The sequence below is a fragment of the Triticum dicoccoides genome, chromosome 3B (assembly GCF_002162155.2).
Source record: "Triticum dicoccoides isolate Atlit2015 ecotype Zavitan chromosome 3B, WEW_v2.0, whole genome shotgun sequence".
In the NCBI taxonomy this organism is placed as follows: domain Eukaryota; kingdom Viridiplantae; phylum Streptophyta; class Magnoliopsida; order Poales; family Poaceae; genus Triticum; species Triticum dicoccoides.
The window spans coordinates 801801893-801822426 of NC_041385.1; the positions used below are offsets into that span (position 1 = coordinate 801801893).

At 45.3% G+C, this 20534-nt stretch overlaps 3 protein-coding genes across 5 annotated transcripts in view; 1 reads left to right on the forward strand and 2 right to left on the reverse strand.

Annotated features, from left to right (window-relative positions):
- The first annotated feature begins 1351 nt into the window (after window positions 1-1351).
- LOC119278580 lies at window positions 1352-4804 on the forward strand. The gene is made up of 3 exons (XM_037559909.1): window positions 1352-1720; window positions 2162-2399; window positions 4299-4804. The coding sequence occupies exons 1-3, from the start codon at window positions 1394-1396 to the stop codon at window positions 4436-4438; spliced, it is 705 nt and encodes a 234-aa protein (XP_037415806.1). The 5' UTR covers window positions 1352-1393; the 3' UTR covers window positions 4439-4804.
- Window positions 4774-6548, reverse strand: LOC119278579 (annexin D5-like). Its single transcript, XM_037559908.1, has 5 exons — window positions 6398-6548; window positions 6165-6310; window positions 5738-5956; window positions 5420-5635; window positions 4774-5255 (listed from the first exon to the last, which is right to left on the reverse strand). The coding sequence occupies exons 1-5, from the start codon at window positions 6471-6473 to the stop codon at window positions 4962-4964; spliced, it is 951 nt and encodes a 316-aa protein (XP_037415805.1). The 5' UTR covers window positions 6474-6548; the 3' UTR covers window positions 4774-4961.
- A 9079-nt stretch (window positions 6549-15627) lies between these two features.
- The window catches only part of LOC119282339 (homeobox-DDT domain protein RLT2-like), a 17631-nt gene continuing 12724 nt past the window's right edge, over window positions 15628-20534 (reverse strand). Inside the window, exons 2-5 of one of the 3 annotated variants that reach the window (XR_005138709.1) lie at window positions 17404-17500; window positions 17081-17303; window positions 16805-16935; window positions 15628-16044 (exon numbers count right to left, since the gene is read on the reverse strand). Coding sequence is in view for 1 of the 3 variants with exons in the window: in XM_037562597.1 (XP_037418494.1) it covers window positions 16913-16935; window positions 17081-17303; window positions 17404-17433 (276 nt within the window). In the remaining 2 variants the exon portion in view is untranslated. Of the gene's footprint in view, window positions 16045-16291; window positions 16363-16716; window positions 16936-17080; window positions 17304-17403; window positions 17501-20534 lie in introns of those variants that run through there. The other 2 variants (XR_005138708.1, XM_037562597.1) reach the window with 2 other exon arrangements.

The following is a 20534-nucleotide window of genomic DNA, read 5'->3' on the forward strand; positions in this document are numbered from 1 at the left end:
TCTACCGTGAGGCCGGCGGTGGATCCTGGCGGCATGGCGCCGCAGAGGTTCGGCAATGGACGCGTTTGGAGATGGACTCATGTAGGAAAAGAAAGCTATCTGGCGTCATGGTGACGTTGATAGCAGAGAGGCCTAGCAAGATGTCACCACCGATCTCTCGATTTCACCACCGATGTCATCGAGATGGGGCTGAGATCGCTGAAATTTTATTCCCCCACCCATCCGTCGCCGGAGCGGCGATCAGAGGGCAAGAGAACCTGCAGCCTCGCCGGCAGTGTACGGGAGGAGTTGGCCGCCTCCGTGATCGTCTTTTCGTGGATGAGGGAGCGAAGCGGTTAGCGAGATTGCTTCATATAAACCACTGCCCATCAAACTGACCGCCCTGTCTAAGAATACCTCTTTCTAGAAAAAATAATGACGACTCTAAGTTTCAAATAATAACAAGGTGTGATTTTAACTAAAACGACTTGACTGAAAATCTATATCTATATTTATATCAATATAAAAAAACCTAGTGAGGTAGATCCAACAGATCCCATTAACGTTAATCCGACAGTCCTTATTGTCTTAATGGTCAGCAACCAAATATGTTTAACGCTAAACGCATTTACTGCTAATCAATTCTTACTTTCCCCGACCCCCTTCCTTACAAATCCTTTCACATGAAAGGAAAATGCCACAGCGAACCGTGCGATCCCCTTCCTTACGTACCTTTTCACACGAAACGAAACTCCCACAGCGAACCGTCGTGCGATACCCTTCCTTACGTACCCTTTCGCACGAAAAGAAACTGTCACAGCAAACCGCCCCACAGCGCCGCCCCATCACCTCGCTTCAGTGACGCACGCCGCCCCCATCGTCTCGACCCGCAACAGCTTCAAGGACGCCGCCCCTCACATCTCCGTGCCGCCTCTACCCATCGCCTTTGCATGGCCTCGGCCGTAGCGACGCTGCCGCAACTTCAAGGACACGGTTGTCGGGGACGCCGTCTAGACCGCTTGGCTGCCCGGCGAGGGTGCGTCGGAGGCGCTACCTGAACCGCCCATCACCGTCGGACCTAGGATCAGGTACTTTTCTAATCTAAACAAAAATCAGGTATATCTTCAAACCGGATTAAGATTACATGTGCGTTGCATGAGCGCATTTAACAACAAGCGGCAGCAGCGTTCAGCACCGACGCCACGTGGAGGCGAACCTGTCGCGGTGTCGCCGAACAGGGCCGCAGTGACGAGGCAGGGGCCACCAGGCGGCACACGTACACCGCCTACGTGTCGCCCGTCCCGGCGCAAAGCGGCACGTGTCACCAGCAACCCGCCTTCAATCCACTACGACCAGCACAGCACAGCACCGCCCCACCCCCGACCCGCCTGTCCGTTCCCCTCCTCCCTCTCCCATGGACGACCTCTCGCCGCGCCTGGGGCTGGCCGAATCCGACGCGGCGGCGGACGGCAAGATGGCCAACGGCGAGGCCTCCGACGACGCCCGCGCCGTCGAGGTCTCCGGCGGCGTCTCCGAGGACACCCTCCCCGCGGTGCTCCGCGGCTTCGTGGACGGCGTCTGGCCGCGGCCCGGCGACGGCGGGGATCCGCTGCTGCGGCGCCTCCGCGCGGCGACCTGCGAGGCCGCGCCGCGGCTGCGGGACGCCTCCAGGAACTCGGCCCGCGACCTGCTCGCCTGGACCAAGCAGGGCAGCGGCCTCCGCGCCATCCTCGTCATCTCGGTGAGCCTGCCCCTGCGCGCCCCATGCTTTCCTTTTCCGATCCGTCCCAGACACTGTTTAACACCGTAGCAACTGATGCACTCGAGGTCCTAGAAATGTTATGTAATCTAGGGAAAATGTGCCAAAAATTTGTTGGATGCAGTATTAGAGAATGGATTAACCGTCATGTGAAATCCATCTATCAGCGCTCATATGAAATTCATCAATCTGTGTCAGTACCACCAATTTGTACTTGGTCGTTCTTGAAAACATGGTAGATTTATATATCGATATGGTGTGTAAGCCCATCAATGTTGTATGTAGGAATCATTTTAGGTATGGAATATACCGTCTGTTTGTCTACTTGATATGCCATAATCCCATCGATGTTGGATCATATTTATGGTCAGAATAGAATACTAAACCCGCACAGATAATTAATCACCTTTTCATCCGTTGCAGGTCGGAACAATCACGATGATATCACTGACTGGCCTGCTGATTTTCATGTCCTTCCTGCTGGTCGCGACCGCTAATGCCATTATTGTTTCAGTTCTTATGTCCTTGGCAGCTGCTGGAGGATTCCTGGCCTTGTTTTTTGCTTGCTTGGTTGCAGTGTATGTCGGAGCAGTATCAATTGCCATATTCGTCATCTCTGCCACTGTTATCTCTGCAATTGTTGGAGTCATGATTGCTACTGGTATGCCATCTCTCTGTCGCTTTGTTTATATATCCTGGAGACAAAATAACAAATAATTTACTCGAGGTTTAAATGATTGTATTGTTGTATGCAACTTCTAGGGGCATAATGATCATTAGTTAGGCATCAATTTAAGTGTTTTAATAGTTTTCCTTCAAATACCTACTTGGTGCATCACCATTATGAAGAGTATATCTAGGACTAGCCAAAAATTCCTTATACTGGTGATGTTCTCAACCATCTTGTCATCACAAAACCAATGAGCTAAGCATTGAAAGTACTCTTCTTCTTTAGTTAATTTAGATAGTGTTAGTGCATTGGATAACTTTGCGGCTGGACTGTTTCTGTTCATACTTCTGCCTGTGTAATTAGATCGGAATCCAGCTTGCATGGCCTACTAATAGAGCCATAAATTGCCTATGCTCTTGCCTTAGTGTCCAAGCCATTTGCATTGAAATTGCATTTCTTTTATTAAGAGGAACATATAATCTTTGTAAAGCAATTCATGATAGCAGGATTTATTTAATCCACTTCATGTAACTTCTAAAGTGACTTATAAATGAGGAAGCATGATTATTTCTTTACATTGTGGTATGTGATTTTTAGTGAATTATTAATTCAGACTGTTGTGTTCTTGAGTGCCGTGTTCTCCAGTTACTAGCTTTCTTGCACATGTGATGCTCCTTTACTCATTTTCGCAACATATGATGCGTTATCTGAGTTGGCACCGAGTAGATGATTGAAAGAATGTTACAATGTTGACCAAAAGAATAGCTCCGTTCATACTTGCTGATGATTATTAACTTCCCCTAATAGGCACTAAACTGTGCCATTGAGTAGCTCCTTCCATCCTTGCTGATGATCATAATTTTCCCCAATTGCCACTAAAGTGTGCCATTGAGTAGACAAAGGAGGGAAGGAGATGAGATTGTGGAGAGATGTAGAGGAGTGAGGTATTACCATGAAGACAAATAAAACGTAACTAAGAACTATTAGGAAACTTCCACCGTTTTTACAGCCATTCATCAGATGCGATTTGATGGGTGGTTATGCTAAAGAGTTATTTCCATAAAAAAAAGTGATAAGTGTCCCGACACAACCTGTACTTTTATTGGGTATGTAGATAAAAAATACTTACCGTTGCAGCCGGATTATGCCCATTTTATACTCTTGCCCGTGAATTTAGATCAGAAACAGGGACTCTGTTCTTGCATGTTTGCTCTCCAATTTAGTACTGGTTATTACTTTACCTATTTGCCTTCTCAACTTTCCAGTGGACTCATTGGCATTAACCTGTATTCCTGCAATTAAGATGAACTGGATTTTATGTACTAACAACATTAGCTCTGTAACAGTAATTTAAGATAGCAAGTTGTTGTTAGTTAACTTATGTACTTTCGGAGCCTAACTGTTGACAGAGGAAGCAGAAAGAAGTTTTTATGCTAGTTAAGTTTTGTTGTAACAGACACCGTTTGGTCTTAGACTTGTTTTTGTCTAGCTAACCAGGGGTATCATGTAGAAGCATCTTAGCTAGTTCTTGAAACGTAGGGGTGATTTACAAGCTTTAGCTGTCCAAATCAACTTCTCCATGCCATGGAACTTTATGAAAGGGGAGACGTGGTCGGCCAGTCATGTGCAATATAGTGTCAGTTTAAGGCAGAGATGCGGTCTGCCTATTCCGTGTGGAATACATTGTCAGTTTAAGGCAGAGCTGCAATCGGCCAGTCGTTTGGAATATGTTCCCAAATTATTGTTCCTTTATTGATGCTTCATATCTGGAAAAGTTAGCATAGAATGGTCATGTTGATTCCACAGGAATAATATCTCTAATGCAACTTTCACGTCCGAAGTTTTTTTTTACCAATATCAGCTGCGCTAACGTGATAAAATCTGGTGCAGGCTGGATCGGATTCTTTTGGATGATTTGGTTTGCCGCAAGGAAGAGCCTGGACCTTACCAAGCACTCAATCGGCATGACGACCTCTGCTATGCAGTCGTATTCAACTTCTCGGAGTGTGGGGCAGAAGTCCATAGACTGACTAAGATAGCAGCAAGTGGTTTAGCTACACAGCGCTGTCTGTTATCGCGTGATGTTTCCGCCTCGCTGCCCTGCTGTTGTTGTGTTATATATGCTGCCTAAAGCGTGTCGTGTGCGAGTCACCGCTTGTCGAGTATGTTATTTCGAGTAGAGGACATGAATCCGTGTATAGTTATCCCGGTCTAGTGTAAGGTATCCTCGCGTCCCTGAACTTTCGGCATCCTGTGTTGTATGCTCGTAGTAACGAATAAGGCAATAATGCCGGCGAGTGCGGGCTAGGTTGTGGTGTTGTGCTGTAAATGGAGGTGTCCTCCGTGGCTATGTTGAGGCATAGAGTGATAAAAAAAGACAGTAGCTGTCAATTTCATTTCAGTGGTAACATGAACATAGTGAGCAGTAGCCATAGCGTTCGCCCCTCGCCGCTTTGTCACTGGAGTTGTTCCATACAGTCGGAAGAAACAGATGTATATACACAGGTAGACCCACAGGTCTATCAGCAAGGTGGTCTTGGTGCTGAGATCGTGTTAGCGGTCGCGGCCGACGAGGGAGAGGAGGAAGGTGCGGTAGTTGCCGGAGGTCTCGGAGTGGATGGCGTCGGCGAGCGAGCGCTTGTACTTCTTGTGGTACTCGGCCTTGATGTACTGCATGTCCACCTCCGCCCTGGTGACCACCACCCGTATCAGCGTCGTGTCGCTGGTGCCCAGCCCCTTCATCGCCTTGTGCAGCGCCTTGGCGAAGTACCTCGCCGGGCTCTCGGCGCACCGGAGGATCGTCAGCAGCCCCAACTCGAAAGTCCCCGACGTCTCGCTCTTCACGGCCTGTGCAAGCAATAGATGATGCCCTTTTTATTACTCCCTCCGATTCAAAATAAGTGTCGCAGTCTCAAATCGGTTGGAACCGGAGCGTTACTTTCTAGGCCTGATTGTACGTGGAAAATGAAGGAAGCTGGAAGATGTAGGGGGCTGGAGAAAAGAAGCATTACCTTTTCCAAAGAGCGCGCGTACAGGTGGTGGTAGGCGCCGGCGACGGCGGCGAGGTGCGCCCAGCTGCGCTCGGTGAAGACGCGGATGAAGGCGCGCTCGTCGGTGCCCAGCCGCCTCTCGCCGGCGCGGTACAGCTCCCTTGCGTCGCGCGCCGCCGCCGCCAGGTCCACCTCCGGGCCCTCGTACCGCGGGATCCCCAGGTACGCCAGCAGAAGCTGCATCCAGCCATCATCAACAGCCGATATAATGGTAGATTCTGACACGTACAGAGAGAAGAAAAAAAATCGTGACGTGGATGCGAACGATCGAAGACGTACCTTCTGGTGGTCGCCGTAGGTGCGCTCGGTGATGTCCTGCTCGAGGTAGCAGCCGAAGCGGGCGCGGTAGGCCTGCTTCATGATCTGCAGCTGCGACGGCGTCCGGGAGCAGATCACCTCCGTGGCGGCTCGCAGGTCGGTGATGTCGCCGTTGAGGGACTGGTTCAGTATCGTCGCGTCGCGGCCCACGGGGTCCAGCACCCACAGCAGCATCGCCTTCTGCAGAAGGAACCGCCACACACAAACAGACCAAGTCATTTCGAGAGCAATACCATGTTGTGTGTGCTTGTGTGTGTGTCTTATCATTTTGCATGATATGTTTAATTTTTCCGAAAAGGAGGATAAGCCATTAAGCCTAGCCTCTGCATCGAGCGGTGCACAATTTTGCATGGTATGTGCCGTGTGATCATTTTTGCAGTTTGCATGCCTTGTGGTTCCCGCTGAGCTCGGTGGACAGCCGGTGGTAGAGGTCCTGCCGGTACATGGCCCGGTACTCCTGCATGATGAGCGCGCGCTGCACCGCGTCCCGGTGCGCCAGGATGTTGATCACCGTCGTGCTGTCGCACCCAAAACCTGGAAAACACGGCCGTCGTTGCTAGACAGGAGGATGAAAGGAATCGTAGGTAGCTGGGCTTGTATGTTGTGTGTGTGTGCGCGTACCTTTGAAGGCCCTGTGGAGGGCGATGGCGTCGTGGCGTGGGGACGTGAGCACCGGAGGCACGCTGAGGCTCGCCATCGTGAGTGGAACGTGCAGCGAGACTGTGGGCTGCCTGTGCCTGTGGCTGCGTGCTGCAGGTGCTGCGTGCGTACGGGGCCGGGGTGAGGGGTTTTAAAGCGGGAGGCGCTGAGCTTTCCCGTCGGGCCGGGGATCACCGATGGACCGCGACGCCGCCGTGCGCATATGGTATGCTGCGTGTGATCGACGCGGGCGCATGCATGGCCGGCGAGGCGACGCACGCCCACCACCATCACGGGAAAAGGGGAGGGGAATATATGCCTCCTTATCGACCAAGTGGCGTATCAGATACTCCAGGCGGTAATTTGTACGTAATGCCCTTGAGTTTCTTCTCAAAAAGGAAAAAGGATAGCGTCACGCCACCTCAAACCGGGCAGTAATTTATAATACGGACCCCGGTAGGATGATGCATAGGGCTTGCGTTTGCCTCTAGGTTGACAGGTTGACTATTCAAACATCTGTTATATGTGATGAAATTTAGAAGTTCAGAAACTGTACGCATATGAAGAATCCAGTGATATGCAGTGTAGTGTCAAAAACATTCTTATATTTTGGGCACTAGTGTCAAAAACATTCTTATATTTTGGAACAGAGGGAGTAACACATTGGGTTAGTCAAATCGACCACATAAAAGCGTGTGTGCACCAGAGTAGAGGGAGTAGCGGGTTGTTTTGGTCCGCTTGAGATACTTTGAAGGCAAGCTGTTATCTTAACATAGGAAGTGGAAAGAAGTTTTTCATACATTATGTTAGTCATATCAAGTTTTGTCATTTTTTCTAACAAAAAACTTTTATCTAAAAAAGGATTTATCAAACCATGATAGACATTGTGGTGCGGTCTTACAATTCTTTCTGTCTAGCTAACCAGGAGTATCATGTAGAAGCATCTTGATTATTCCTTGGAACTTAGGGATGATTTACAAGCTTTAGTTGTCATTGGCGCATTCGAGCCTCACACGCACCGTTCTAGACCACGTTGAATCCGTGAGTGAGGTGCCTGAAAGTCTTACCACATGCAAACCGAGGCCGAAGACCACCGTTCAGGCTGGGACATTAGATCACCAGGTTCCTTATACTTATGACATCCAACCTACCATTCTGAACCACAATGGATCCCTCCCGTTGGTCGTGCAGGCACTCGGGCACTTTTGAAGGTACTCAAGTCTTACTATTTTGCTTTTCAAGTCGTCATCGATTAGCCGGTACTGTTGCTAGTGAGCAGGGGCGGGCCCAGGATTTCAAGAGTGTGTATTCAAAATTTCAAAGGCAGTTTTTTGAAAGAGTAAAGCCTTGTTTGGTGTATACAATTGATTCTAGTACCAGTTATACAAATTGGATAATACATAAAGATGTATCCTAATATAATAGATTTACATAATTGATCATAACTTCAAATTCTACACCATATAGAAATACTATTTGTTCAACATATCGAAGTGCAGAAGTGGCAACATCTAAGAATATAGAGATAGAAAATAAAAAATGGTAAAAGAACTTAAGATTAGAGGATAACTTTCTGATCCTTGATGCTTTGAAAATGAGTGATGATGTCATTTTCCTTAACTTGCAAGAATTTTTTTTTTCCATAAATGTAATCAAGCAGTCATTCAACTAATTTTGCCCCATATTTCTTATTAGCTCTTTTTGCGGGGATATTTTTTATTAGCTTCTTAACAATATTTTGAAAAAACTAAACGGCGTGAGATACAGAGAAAAATCAATAACCAATGTCTCATTAGCAAGATGAATTTAGTTCAACTAAGAATCAGCATGGGGAGCTACCCCAGATCCCAATTTTGATAGTGGTAATGTATTAGGCCACATGAACACATCTATTTTCGATGAACAGAAAATACTTACTGCTAGTTGAACCTAGGGCTTCAAAATTGAAGACCGATGCATGTAAAGATCAGTATCATAGGGGCGAGTGTCGGATATCATGCCGCCGGAATCTGGATGGTGCGCCGCGTCGCCGCCCGCCGGTGCTTGCCGCCGTGCATGCATGCGACAATCAGCCGGCTGCCTGGCGGCTTGCTTGGGAGCAGAATTTGGGGAACAGGGAAGGGCGGAGCCGGTTCGTATCGTTTTTGGCGATGGTAAAACTGAATCAGCGATGGATGCGTGCACACGATTGCAGCCTAAAGCGTTTTGGGCCTATGGGCCAATGTCGTGGATGGCGTGGGAGGAGAATAGCAAAGCTGGGCTAGCCTCTGTTTTCGGCCTGAATTAGTTCGCTGGCACGTCATAGATTTAGTTTTTTCTTGTACACACATATGATATACGCTATCTATATACCTAGTACTTTGACAAAAATAATGGGTATTCAGTTGAATACCCTTGAATTGAGGTGGGCCCGCCCCTGCTAGTGAGTACTGAACTCAAATCAATCTGTGTCAAGGATGATATATAGCTCCTGGCTGCTTGGACGAGTTTGTGTGAAACTTGTGCGGGCGGTCCAAGAGAAAAACGCCACGAGAAAACATGAAAGTATATGATAAGGCCAAGTATAAATATACAAGATGACTGGGTGGGAAAACCCCCAGGTTGTGGTGCTCATAGTCCTGGACAACGCATTGTAATGGCAGTGGCACGGTTAACTGTTAGAGATGCTTAGTTGGTTAGGGCATGTACAACAGTTGATAAGATAGTCTTATCTTAAGTCATGCATGTAATTTAGAGATGACAAAAAAAATATCTACAATGGGTCATCTCTTAGCCTTATCTTCAATAACTAGCTATTCCTAAAAACGTGGTGGGACATATTGTGCCAAGAGATCATCTCTTGTTCTCCAATAACTAGCTATTCCTTACTAGCTATTCCTAATAACTAGCTATTCCTAAAAACGTGGTGAGACATTGTGTGTAAGCGATTGTGCAAGGCGCAAACATTACAAGGGGCGAAAATCCAATCTAAAACAACACAACACTGAAAGTAAGAACCACAATAAAATAGGACTATGCGGGGCCACGCACCAACTGGTCGAGGATCATCTCCAGCATGTTCAAAAGGAATTGGACAACAGATACCATGCTAGGCCACCATTTCATCTAGCTAACCATAAAAGTATCACGCAAAAGCATCTTAATTAGTACTTGAAACTTCGGGGTACAAGATTTGGTTTTTCAAATTAACTTCTCCCTGGAATATTTTAAATGTGTATTAATTAATGACAAATTCGAGCCTCTCACGCACCATTCTGGACCATGTTGAATCCTCGAATGAGGCACTGGAAAGTCTTATGACTTGCGAACAAAGCTCGAACACCACTATTTAGGTTCGACCCCTAAGTTCCTTATGCTTTTGAAATCGAGGGCCCTTGCATCCAATCCCCATTCCAAACCACACTGGAAATCTAATGTGGGTCATGCATGCAGTTTAGCGCTTTTGAAGGTAACAAGTTGTGACTATTTTGCTTTTCAAATCGTCATCGACTAACTGGTAGCCTTGCTAGTGAGTAGTGAATTCTGATCAATTTGTGTGAGGCTGAGAGCTCCAGGCTGCTTGGACGAGTTTTAGTGAAACTTGCATGCGTACTCACCATGTGCACACAATGACAGGCAAAAATGCTACACGCACGGAGCTGCAATGGACCCCTTCCAACTTACTGCTAAACTCCCCTGATTTTCATGGGGGTGGATCCCGCTTCACCTCTTCTTTCCAATCACTACTTTCCACGTCAGCACGCCCTGTAAATGTCCATGAAATTCTTCCGTGTGTGTAGCCTCTGGCCCCATGAGTCGATGTTTTTTTGTCTTTCTTCGTGTGACCATATGTGAGATTCTATCACGTCGGGGAGGATAGGCCAGTCGGTCGAGAGAGGGGTTCATTGACGGGGACTTTCGTGCTATGACGTGTGGGTCATACATCTGAGTCGATTTTGAACCAGACTTGTGACACGGTATACACAGATGTTTTAATTTTATAAAAAAAATAGTTGGCTAAACAAAGGACCTAGTGGACCATCTACGTGATGCCCTCAAATTCTCATCAATAAGAGGATTGATTGAAATCTCAAGCTATGTTAGAGCTTGCGATAATGATGGAAGTAGCTCTGTCAATAATACATAAAGTTCTCTTTTCTTCTCAAAACAATTCACATCCAAAATCAACTCACAACTTCACAAAGAAAGATAGACAAATCTAGAGACCGTTCGTGATAATTGCTGAGTCGTGTCTCATGCGTCGACTTTGAATCCGAAATCTGACATGGTAATGGTGTACACATGTTGTATGAATGTTGCTAACTTTTATTGAAAAGTTCCAATTGGCTAAACAAATGACCTAGCGTACCAACTATTTTTACTTGATTGATAACATCAATGACTCTGATTGCAACTTAGCAGCTAGTTTGCCGTCGTCAATCTGTGGCGAGTCGCCACAAGTTTTTGACGACTTATGGCATCGGAGAGCATGTAGCACCCGGTGCTCGAACCGTTCTTCATCTTTCTCTGGGGCAATGGCGAGATCGTGCGGCGAGAGTAGGTTGGGGCGGTAGCCACAGAAGAAGTTCCACCAGCGGTCGTTCGGCAACAACAGCTGGAGCTGGTGGTCCCATGCCTTCCTGCAGCCCTGCCGCCGGCGTCCTTTCGTGGTATCGTGCTTGTAAACACAGTTGCCGTACAGGTAGTAGAGCATACCGTCGTCAACGTCTAGCCAGGCACATGATGGGGTCAGGACATGCAAGCTGATGAAGCTGGTGGCGCCCATGTCGAAGCTGTAGCGCATTTCCCAGATGAGCGGCGAAAGGTACAAGCAGCCATGCGGCCCCTGCGGCCGGACGACCCAGAAATAGAGCTTGCCGCGGCGCGGACCGAGCTCGTGCACGGCGACACACAGCCGGCCATGCAGGTCGAGGACGTTGGCCACGGCGTCCTCGGCATTGTACCCTGGGAGACAGTACATGCGGTGCGTCTCGCTGGCCACGTCGACCACCAGCAGCCTGTTGGGCTTCGTATCATGCTCCCACTTCATACACAACACGTGCAGTTTGTGGTCGATTAGCGCCGGCCATGAGCCCATCCGGTGGCACCGGTAGAGCCCCCGGTGCCGGCGCCACATGCCGCCATCGGCGCCGCCCAGGGTGAGCACGTGGACGTAGTTCTGGTGCACACCGTCGTAGGCGGAGAAGGAGAGGCGGAAGAGCTTGTACTGCCGCGTCGACGGGCTGTACCCCATGGCGTACCCGTGACCGTGGATGCGCAAGTCGGTCTCGCTCATGGGCGGCGGCAGGACCCGTAGCTTGTCGCCGGTGATGGGGTTGCATACGAAGACTGGCATCCAGATGAAGTTGTTGGCGGCGAGGAGGAGGAAGCCGTTGCAGGCGTTTGTGGGGCTGTACCCGTCCGGGTGGCCGGCCACGACGGACATGGTCGCCGCCGTGGACACGTTGAACACTGTCAGCTCAGGGCTCCACCCCAGGGTATGGGTCTTGGACACGAGCAGCGCCTCCGCGGCGGCGCCGGAGACGACGTGGCCGGCGTGGGCGTGGAGGCCGATGAAGTACGGGTCGGTGAGGAGACCGCGCCATTGCTGTGACACGCAGCGGCCGCGGCCGACGTCCCTCGTCGGCAGCCTCAGCAGGATCTGGCGCAGGATCTCCTCCGTCACAGACTCCATCTTCATGCGACCTCAACCACTACCGCCGACATCGGATCGGATCGGGTCGCCATATATAGATTTTCTTTTCCGGTTTGATTGCTTTGATTCGATTTAGCTGAATATCTCCGTCCAGATTTTGCGCTACTCGGTTACCTACATGTTGGTCCGGTCCAGCTTTTGCATACCCTTTTACATCTTGGTCCGGTCCAGCTTTTTTTTTTCGGAATAATAATTCTTGTACACTCAGTCAAAACACGATTACAGTCACGCTTAACAGCGTCCAAAACGGCAAGGAAAAATATATAAAAATAAAATAGCCTTTTACATCTTGGTCCGGTCCAGCTTTAAAACTAGGATAACACGTTGTACCATCTTAACCTTTTATCATAATATATAAGAATAAAATATTGTTTGAGTTTTGCAAGGAAAAATTACAATCAAATGTTGAAACATTTACAAATATGAGTGTTTTACCAACATAGCTGTGACTTAGGTTCATATATTTAAATATTGAAATATGTATGTGACACACAAGATCATTTTTGTGTTTTGACCGACTGCATTCGATACCACTCGATTTCGATCCGACGCGCCTCATTCAGTGTGTGTTAAATCGATCCCGAGCGAAGCATTAGGAGTGAGAGGATCGGGGTGAGTGGTTCGGCGCGTGCGGAAAAGGTCGATGACGCGCGGGTCCAAGCAAATTCAACCTGACAGAATCTAGCGAAAGGTCGCCAACCCCCATGAATTCATTTCAGGTCTCCCATGTGTTGTTTTTGGGTAACCACACTCCACTCCGCCATAACTCTCTGCTCTCCCTGCTCTGTCGTTGTTGTTTGCTCGACCCGCGGTGGTTGCTTCATGGCGGATGGCGGCGAGTCCTCCCTGTGAGACACATTCCCTCCCCCGCCCCCAACATGTTACCTGTTTTTTGTATGCTTCTGATGGTCGCCGATGATGGTGTTCATGTCCTGGTCACCGCCGTTTTGCTTGGTCGGATGAGGGAGGCATCTCATGGCACTTAATCGGGGTGGGATTTGCTTTTGCTTTGGTCCCATTTCACATGCATGTCCGATTTCATGGTAGTTTTGTACGTCCCGGATTCGTGGTTTGCGGGAAGGGGTTGGTTGCGGGCATTTCCCATTCCCATCTATTTTCTGATGGTATATTTTACGGTTAGGGTTTCAAGTGTTTTGAGGTGTTTGAAGCGACATATATCTTTTTGGGAATGGGTGATTTCAGCGACGTGGCATGAATCTCCTAGTAAAAACAGATCCCTTTGCTATTGGAAATTCACTCAGCAAAACATTCTCAACCCCCCTATTGTCCACTAGATTTGGTAGTTAATTTTGCATTCTACAATGCTAGTCATTGTTACTGTTACCATGCTTGTTTTGTGCTAAATCTATCATTGGGGTGGGGGTCGGGGTGTCCTTACGTTTAGATGAACCTTGCTTTAATTTTGTTCCGTAAATCCTCTATCCAAATTGATCAGCTGTGTTATTAATACACTAGATCAGGATCGCGTCTTGACGCAAGAGTGCCGGTCCCAACATTTTGGTCAAGCAGGTAATTAGTAGGAATCCAGATTTAGCATATGCATTCATACATGACAACACCGAGCGATCCATTAAATAGGGATTTCATAATCTGCACGAGTCAATATACACCAGGAAAAAACATAAGAACAATACACTTCCTACCAAAACATACGTGTCCTCTAAATTCAGAATCACCATGGACATACAAAGTAATCGTCGACGAACAACACTTGGGCCGAAGCAAATCATTCTAAGCCTACAATTGATAAGGTGGCTGGGAACATATGCCTGCCACGCAACTCTGTACAGGCCACCCGCTGAGTCATCCATGTAAATAGGGATCTCACGATCTACAATGATAGTTGATGCATCAATATATAATAGGAAAAATTTCATAAAGAAGAGCAAGGGTATTACTAATAATGGCAGGGGGCAAGCATTATTGGCATCTTGACAGTCGCTTAATACGTCAATCTTTTGATCGTCATCTTCAACCTCGTTACATTCTGGACATCTTCTCTTTTAAATCACTTGAATGGTCTTCAAATAGCATTACCCACGAGGATATGACTCACTACCACAAGCCACGCCGACGCATACACCACAAGAAGGAGCAGCATCACATCCTCGTCCGTCTCTGCGGTGTGGTGTGGCGGCGGCTATGCGTGTCCTGCGGAGCACCTAGTAGGATAACAACATTAGAAAAGGTAGATGTGGTTTTGGTCACACCTTCCTTGCAATTATCCTAGGGTGCAAATTCTTTATGTTAACTTTCAAAGCTTGCTGGATAACAATTGGTACATCCATGCAACTGGTACAGTTTATGTAAACATGTGTATATCAAATAGTAGGAAAATAATATTGGCAGACTGATTTTCTCCTATGGTGAAAACAATGCTGCAATTAGCGATAAGACATGGGACTTTAAGACAAAAAAATAATGGCCAATTACATGAGTGGTGTCAGGTTTCAAAGATTTTGTAGTAACAAATTATTATCTTTCGAAGAAGTCTCACAGAAAAAAGAAATAGATAAGTTGTAAAGATCACTGTGCATTTTCACTAAATCTTGAACTATATTCAGTTCATAAATTTAAAAGCATTCTCTCAAGGGCTTGAACAAAGAAAGATGATAAGAGCCGGAGATTAACTACATTGGAGGTTTCAACAACATATACATAGCAGCAACTCTTATAGATCCTTCCTAACATATGCAGTAGGAATATTTTGGTAGGGAATTGAAGATAAATAAAATTTAGCTAGTCCTAACCATTTATGTGGGGTTACATTATGTATTCAACGACCCTGAGAATAGTGCATGCAATTTAAGGGTATGGAGTCATACTTGTCTGCAGTTATAAAAGAAGAGTTGCTTGTCTACTGCATGAGTTCAAGAGCGAAGAACGTGATTAGTTTCAAGGAGGTCAACAGTTGCACTACCAGTTCATTACATTTTAGTCGCTCGACACCATAATTGATGGTGGCGTACTCTATTAGTTTGATTCAAACTATCATTGGTATGCCTCCTCCTTCCGGGCATAAACATCCAGGGATAAATTCATCTACAGGGTCAAGAATAGATGCTGGATTGATGCGTATTCAGAACTTGGAACCAAGAAATAAAATCCACAGTTGCGGAGTAATGCATTATGGGCAGAAATAGAGAAGTAGCTATAATTATTAAAAACGCCAAGAGCCTTAATTAAATGATTCTGCATGGTACTGGTACAAAAGATGATCCCAAAAAAGATAAAACATAGCCAAGCCATTCTAATACAAACATCAGACCATTATTCCATATGATGGACATTATGCAACTGACAAAGACAGTTATACTTAGATGCAATAATTAGATGGATGATTCAGTTGTAGGAACAATTAGAGAGAAGCAGTATAGCATCATGGAGATTCGGTTGTAGGAACAAATCTGATGGGAGGGATAAACCTACATCGTCGTTCCTATCTTAGCATCTTACAGCTACAATCAACAGTGCATGAATAGGAAATTTTCCATGGATTTGAATAAGTATTTTTGAAATGGGTAAACTACAGAGTACTCGCTACTATGCAAAGGGCAAAGGGAAATAAACAGTGTTCTAACCATCTGATTTCTTCGTTCGAAATGCCCTTCTTCCTTGAATTCCATGCAGGTTGCATCTCACCAGTCCATTGGAAATGAAGGAAAACATTATAAGGAAACTGCTGAGAAAAGTGGTCCTCACAGAAGTATTAAGTACAATTCTCATTAGTGTTCAGTTTATAATAGAGATAGTGTTACCATTTCGTAAGGAATCATGCGTTAATAAAAAGAGTAGTGTGAGAAACTTACAAATAGGACCAAGAACAACATCAACCTTTCCCTCCACCATGAATACCTTAACGACTGTCCTCAAGTTCATCATAAGCAAATAGTCACATATACGCACATGAAGCCTGCACCACCACAACCAGGATTAACCCAAAATCATCTACTAATTTATGCATCACAAATCCTATTGAATAAGTTTGCTTGACTGCAAATTAGGAACACATTTGATGTGAAAATTGAGAAAGAAAGCACTACATTTTGATATGCCCGAGCATCTCCGGGCTGACCTCGTTCGCCCAATGGAGCCTGTCCACAGTTACCACCCCGCACCATAGGATCCCCTTGGCCATGTTCTTGGCACCGGACGCGATGGCCCTGGCCACGGTGCTGCCGCACTCCTCGATGTTGGGCGCGACAGTGGTACAGTACGTGGCAGCCTCGACCTTAGCCATCACGCCGATATCAGTCAAACTGTCACTTAGCTCTTTGATCCCGGTCATCACATTATGAATTGTTCACACCATAAAACAGAGCAGAAACACCATAAAACTCTTTGATCCCGATCATCACATTATTCACACCATAACTATTCCAGAGCTCAAAGTATTAAAAGGCTAAAAATCAAATATTTCAAAATCTAAAACCAAAATAATAAATCAACATCATTCACATTGCGAGCATCTAAAACATAGCTTGTAGTGTAGACAGTAAACAAAGACAAATTATATTAGAAGCGCAGTCAAAAATAGTACTAAAAAAGAAGATAATCAACTCCTCAAATTGAGAACCATGCTTGGCGCCTTGGCCACCTAATATATTCCAATGTTTCTCGGCTCTATTCACAAAAATTTCCACTATATTTGACAATAGTGTTTTCGAAACTACCTGCAACAGGAAGATCCCCATGGCTATGGCCATTTCTTCATCATGAAGATCAATAGTCCAGCCATAGTCGCACCAAAAGGACCAGCAGTGATGAATCAGCTATGCTGATCACTGCTCGCAACACATGCACACTGCAAAAGAAATGTTTGCAGAATAGTTAAACATTGCAAATACTTTGGGATGGTCAGGAGGTGGTGCCTCTCCTACAAATACATTAGAAGTGACCTTCGGTGGCATGTAGTATTAAGAAGATAGAATTAAACTTAATATGCATACCTCGGAATGACTCCACCTGCTGCAATGTGTCACTATCAAGACAAAGCATTGAGGGTAACCCTTTGCTTTGCGCAGCCAATTCCATTAGCTCCAAGCGCTCATCTTCCACAAGCTCCATATACTCCCGTGCAATTCTTCGTGATGTGGCCCTTTCATTAGCAGCCTTCTGCCTCGTCATCTCTTTCTCTTTTCTGAATTCCTCCTTTTGTCTTTGTTTCTCTGCCTGCAAATATGTAGACATATCTTAATGCTAAACAGAATTACATATACTACAGTACTATGTCTGGGTTATAATTTATTTCAAAGGAACTAAAAAGACTAACTCGTCTAGATTGCTTCTGCAAAAACTTCATGCGCTCATGTTCCCGCCTTTGCTCCCTTTGGAATCTCTCTTCCTATCTTTGCCTCTCATGAAGCAATCTATGCAACAGAAATAATATACTCCCTCCATTCCTTGATATAAGGTGTATAGATTCTTGAGAAAAAACCCAAAATATAAGGTGTATTGCGTTGCGAAAAACAAATTGATTTGCGAAAAAAACTCGGATTTACAATCACTAGTAGAAAAACACCCAATAGTCCCGGTTCGTGAGGGCCTTTAGTCCCGGTTCATGAACCGGGACTAATGGGCCGTTACTAATACCTCCACCCATTAGTCCCGGTTCAAACAAGAACCGGGACTAATGTGCCTGCACGTGGCTCTGTGCGCCGAGCCCAGTCAGGGGGCCTTTGGTCCCGGTTGGTGGCACCAACCGGGACCAAAAGTCCATGTTTTTTTTGGAAAGTGGCTGCTTTAGGGGTTTTGGGGGTTATTTTTAGGTTGTTATATTAGCTAGCTAATAGAGAGAAGTGTCCTCTCTTATATCTTCGTCCTTAGTTTACCAATGCTACTGCTATATATGTTCATTTTACCCGCTGATATAATAACTCATGCATGCTCGCATACATCAGCATATATAATAACAAGTACTCGTCCTACTAATCATGCATCATCATACAACTTCTACTCGTTATTAATAATAAGTCATACGATCATCATCCTCATAGTCATCGAACCCAACCCTACATAATTGTTCTTAACACATGATCATCAGTATCAGGTAGGACCTAAACACCCTTAAGGTAAAATAGCATAAAACAATATAGACCCTGACTCTCCATTATGAAGAATGGCGATCATCCTGTCTCCAATTTTTGCCCTTCGCTGAATGTTGCTTCCAAGAAGCTCCTTACGACTGTCCATACATTTTTTCCATTCTTTGATTGTCATGTCTCCACTTCTTTTAGAAACCCGGTATGGACAGTTCAGATTCGTAGGAAGACTTGGTTGTATGTTCAAAACATGAAGGCTACCGTGTGTATACATCAGATGAGGCACACAATCATTCGGGATTATCTGTTAAAAAACATAGTAATAACTTCGTAGTTAGCAATGATATGATGTACTAGTTTTAGAAGTGTGCAAAAAGATGCACGGAGGTCGTAATAGTAAAAAATCTTATCAGGGTATCTCCATGGTAGTTACCGTAGTTCAACACGTGCACTAGTGGCACGTATTGACCATAATGTTGAGGAGTTCGATTGTAGACATTGTAATTCTCAAGATCAGTACAAAATGCGACCAGATGATTTTTCTCCTGATAAGTTAGTTCGGAGCCTTCGGTGTAGCAGGTTCTGTCTACATTCTTTGAAGAATGAAAATAAGCTGTCAATGGAGAATAAGTTGTCAACTATTTTGAAATAAACAATATAAATTACTTAATAACTATGTTAAGCTCACATGGGGGAAGAATTGGAGGTGTATCCACAAGGACGAAAATCGTAGGTCTCTCTTGCTCGATTGTAGGATCACCAAGATCCATGGTAACAAGCATACCCTCATCAAAACCATACATCTTGCAAAGTGCTTTCCAATTTTTGCAACCAAAATGGTTACACTCTGAGCATTGTACAACTTTACTTGAAAATCCACACCATGATGGGTACTTAGGATATTTTTTTTGGTTTCGAAACTTTCATGGTCTTCAAAACCCATCCTCTCCAAGACATAGCGTCTTGCAAAGCATGGGATAAGCTAGTCGAATTGGAAAAGATGAAAAATATTGTCATGATTAAAATAGTTGAAGTCATGAGTAATTACGAAAAAAACTATTATCGTCGGTTGCGTACCGTATGAACATCGAAGGTCTCCTCGAGCTTAATGCTGAAGCGGCGATCTTCGTCCAGCTCAATGAACCTGTCGCAGATACCTCGGTCGTCGTGGCACCAGTCGCACTCCCCCGGGCGGTTTTCATCGTCCGATGAGTACGACATTTCCGGCCTACGTTCATAATTCAAATATTAAACTAGATCATTATTATTAATCACGGGTTGACTATCGATGATCGATGTACGTAGCTCCTCCTTTCATTCCCGAATGCATTATTATATCAAATTGTCTAGCACACGGGAATGAAGGAGAACTTATCCAATATGAGCATTCAATAAGCAAAACAAATCATAACAAAACCAAATCATAAAATAAAGTATAGTATTCAAATTAGCATGCATTCAATAATTATAAGCAAAAGTACATCATCTCTTGGTGTCCGTACATCGTCGAATATTATCACTAATACAACTAGAACCATAGCGCCCGACGGGTATCGACGCGGGCGGTGGACACCCAAAGATAAGGAACCATCACATGATCATAGCTCCAGTGAGATCCCTGAAGAACCTGCCAGGTATTGTCAAACCTGCCCACCAATGCAACCATGTAGCGACGGACATGCTCGTCCTCCTCGCTGACACGGTGACGTACCACCTCCGCGGTGTCCGGATGCCTCACCACCGTCACTGGCCCACGCGACCGCCACCAAACAAGGATCGGGTCAACAACGGGCTGCCTCCTCACCAACCTACGTCCCCCGGAAGGTAGCACCTCCCAATACCAGCCCGGCGGAGCCCAGTCCCGAACATGGCCCTGATCAAGCAGGCCTCCACCGCCGAGTCGACGACGACGAGGATGCGGGATAGGCATCACCGACGTCAATGCGGGAACTACTTCTATATATAGTTAAATAAAAGTAGTTTTATTAATTAAATCAACTATCTAGTTCAACTACTAAGCACTTACTATAAATAAATAAGTAGTACTTACTAAAAACAAACTACTTCTATATATAGTAAAATAAATTAGTTTATTAAATCAACTAGCTAGATCAACTATATATAAACTACTTCTTATTTTTTTCCTTTTTCTAAATACTATAAACAAAAAAATCATTAAAATTCTATGAACAAAATTAATTACTACACATCTAATCTAACAAAAAAAATGTAATCTAACAAAATAAATCTATGAACAACTACATATCTAAATTACTACACATCTAATCTAACAAAAAAAATCTAATTAATCTAGCAAAAAAATCTAACATAATATAAACAAATTAATTACTACACATCTAAT

Excerpts from the sequence above, each read along its gene's own strand:
- LOC119278580 (XM_037559909.1), top strand. The coding sequence starts at position 1,394 with ATGGACGACCTCTCGCCGCGCCTGGGGCTGGCCGAATCCGACGCGGCG. Across the intron at positions 1,721-2,161 it reads GCGCCATCCTCGTCATCTCG|GTCGGAACAATCACGATGAT; the intron begins GTGAGCCTGCCC and ends CATCCGTTGCAG. Across the intron at positions 2,400-4,298 it reads TGGAGTCATGATTGCTACTG|GCTGGATCGGATTCTTTTGG; the intron begins GTATGCCATCTC and ends AATCTGGTGCAG.
- LOC119278579 (XM_037559908.1), bottom strand. The coding sequence starts at position 6,473 with ATGGCGAGCCTCAGCGTGCCTCCGGTGCTCACGTCCCCACGCCACGAC. Across the intron at positions 5,957-6,164 it reads AGCTCAGCGGGAACCACAAG|AAGGCGATGCTGCTGTGGGT; the intron begins GCATGCAAACTG and ends TTCCTTCTGCAG. Across the intron at positions 5,256-5,419 it reads ACGCGCGCTCTTTGGAAAAG|GCCGTGAAGAGCGAGACGTC; the intron begins GTAATGCTTCTT and ends TTGCTTGCACAG.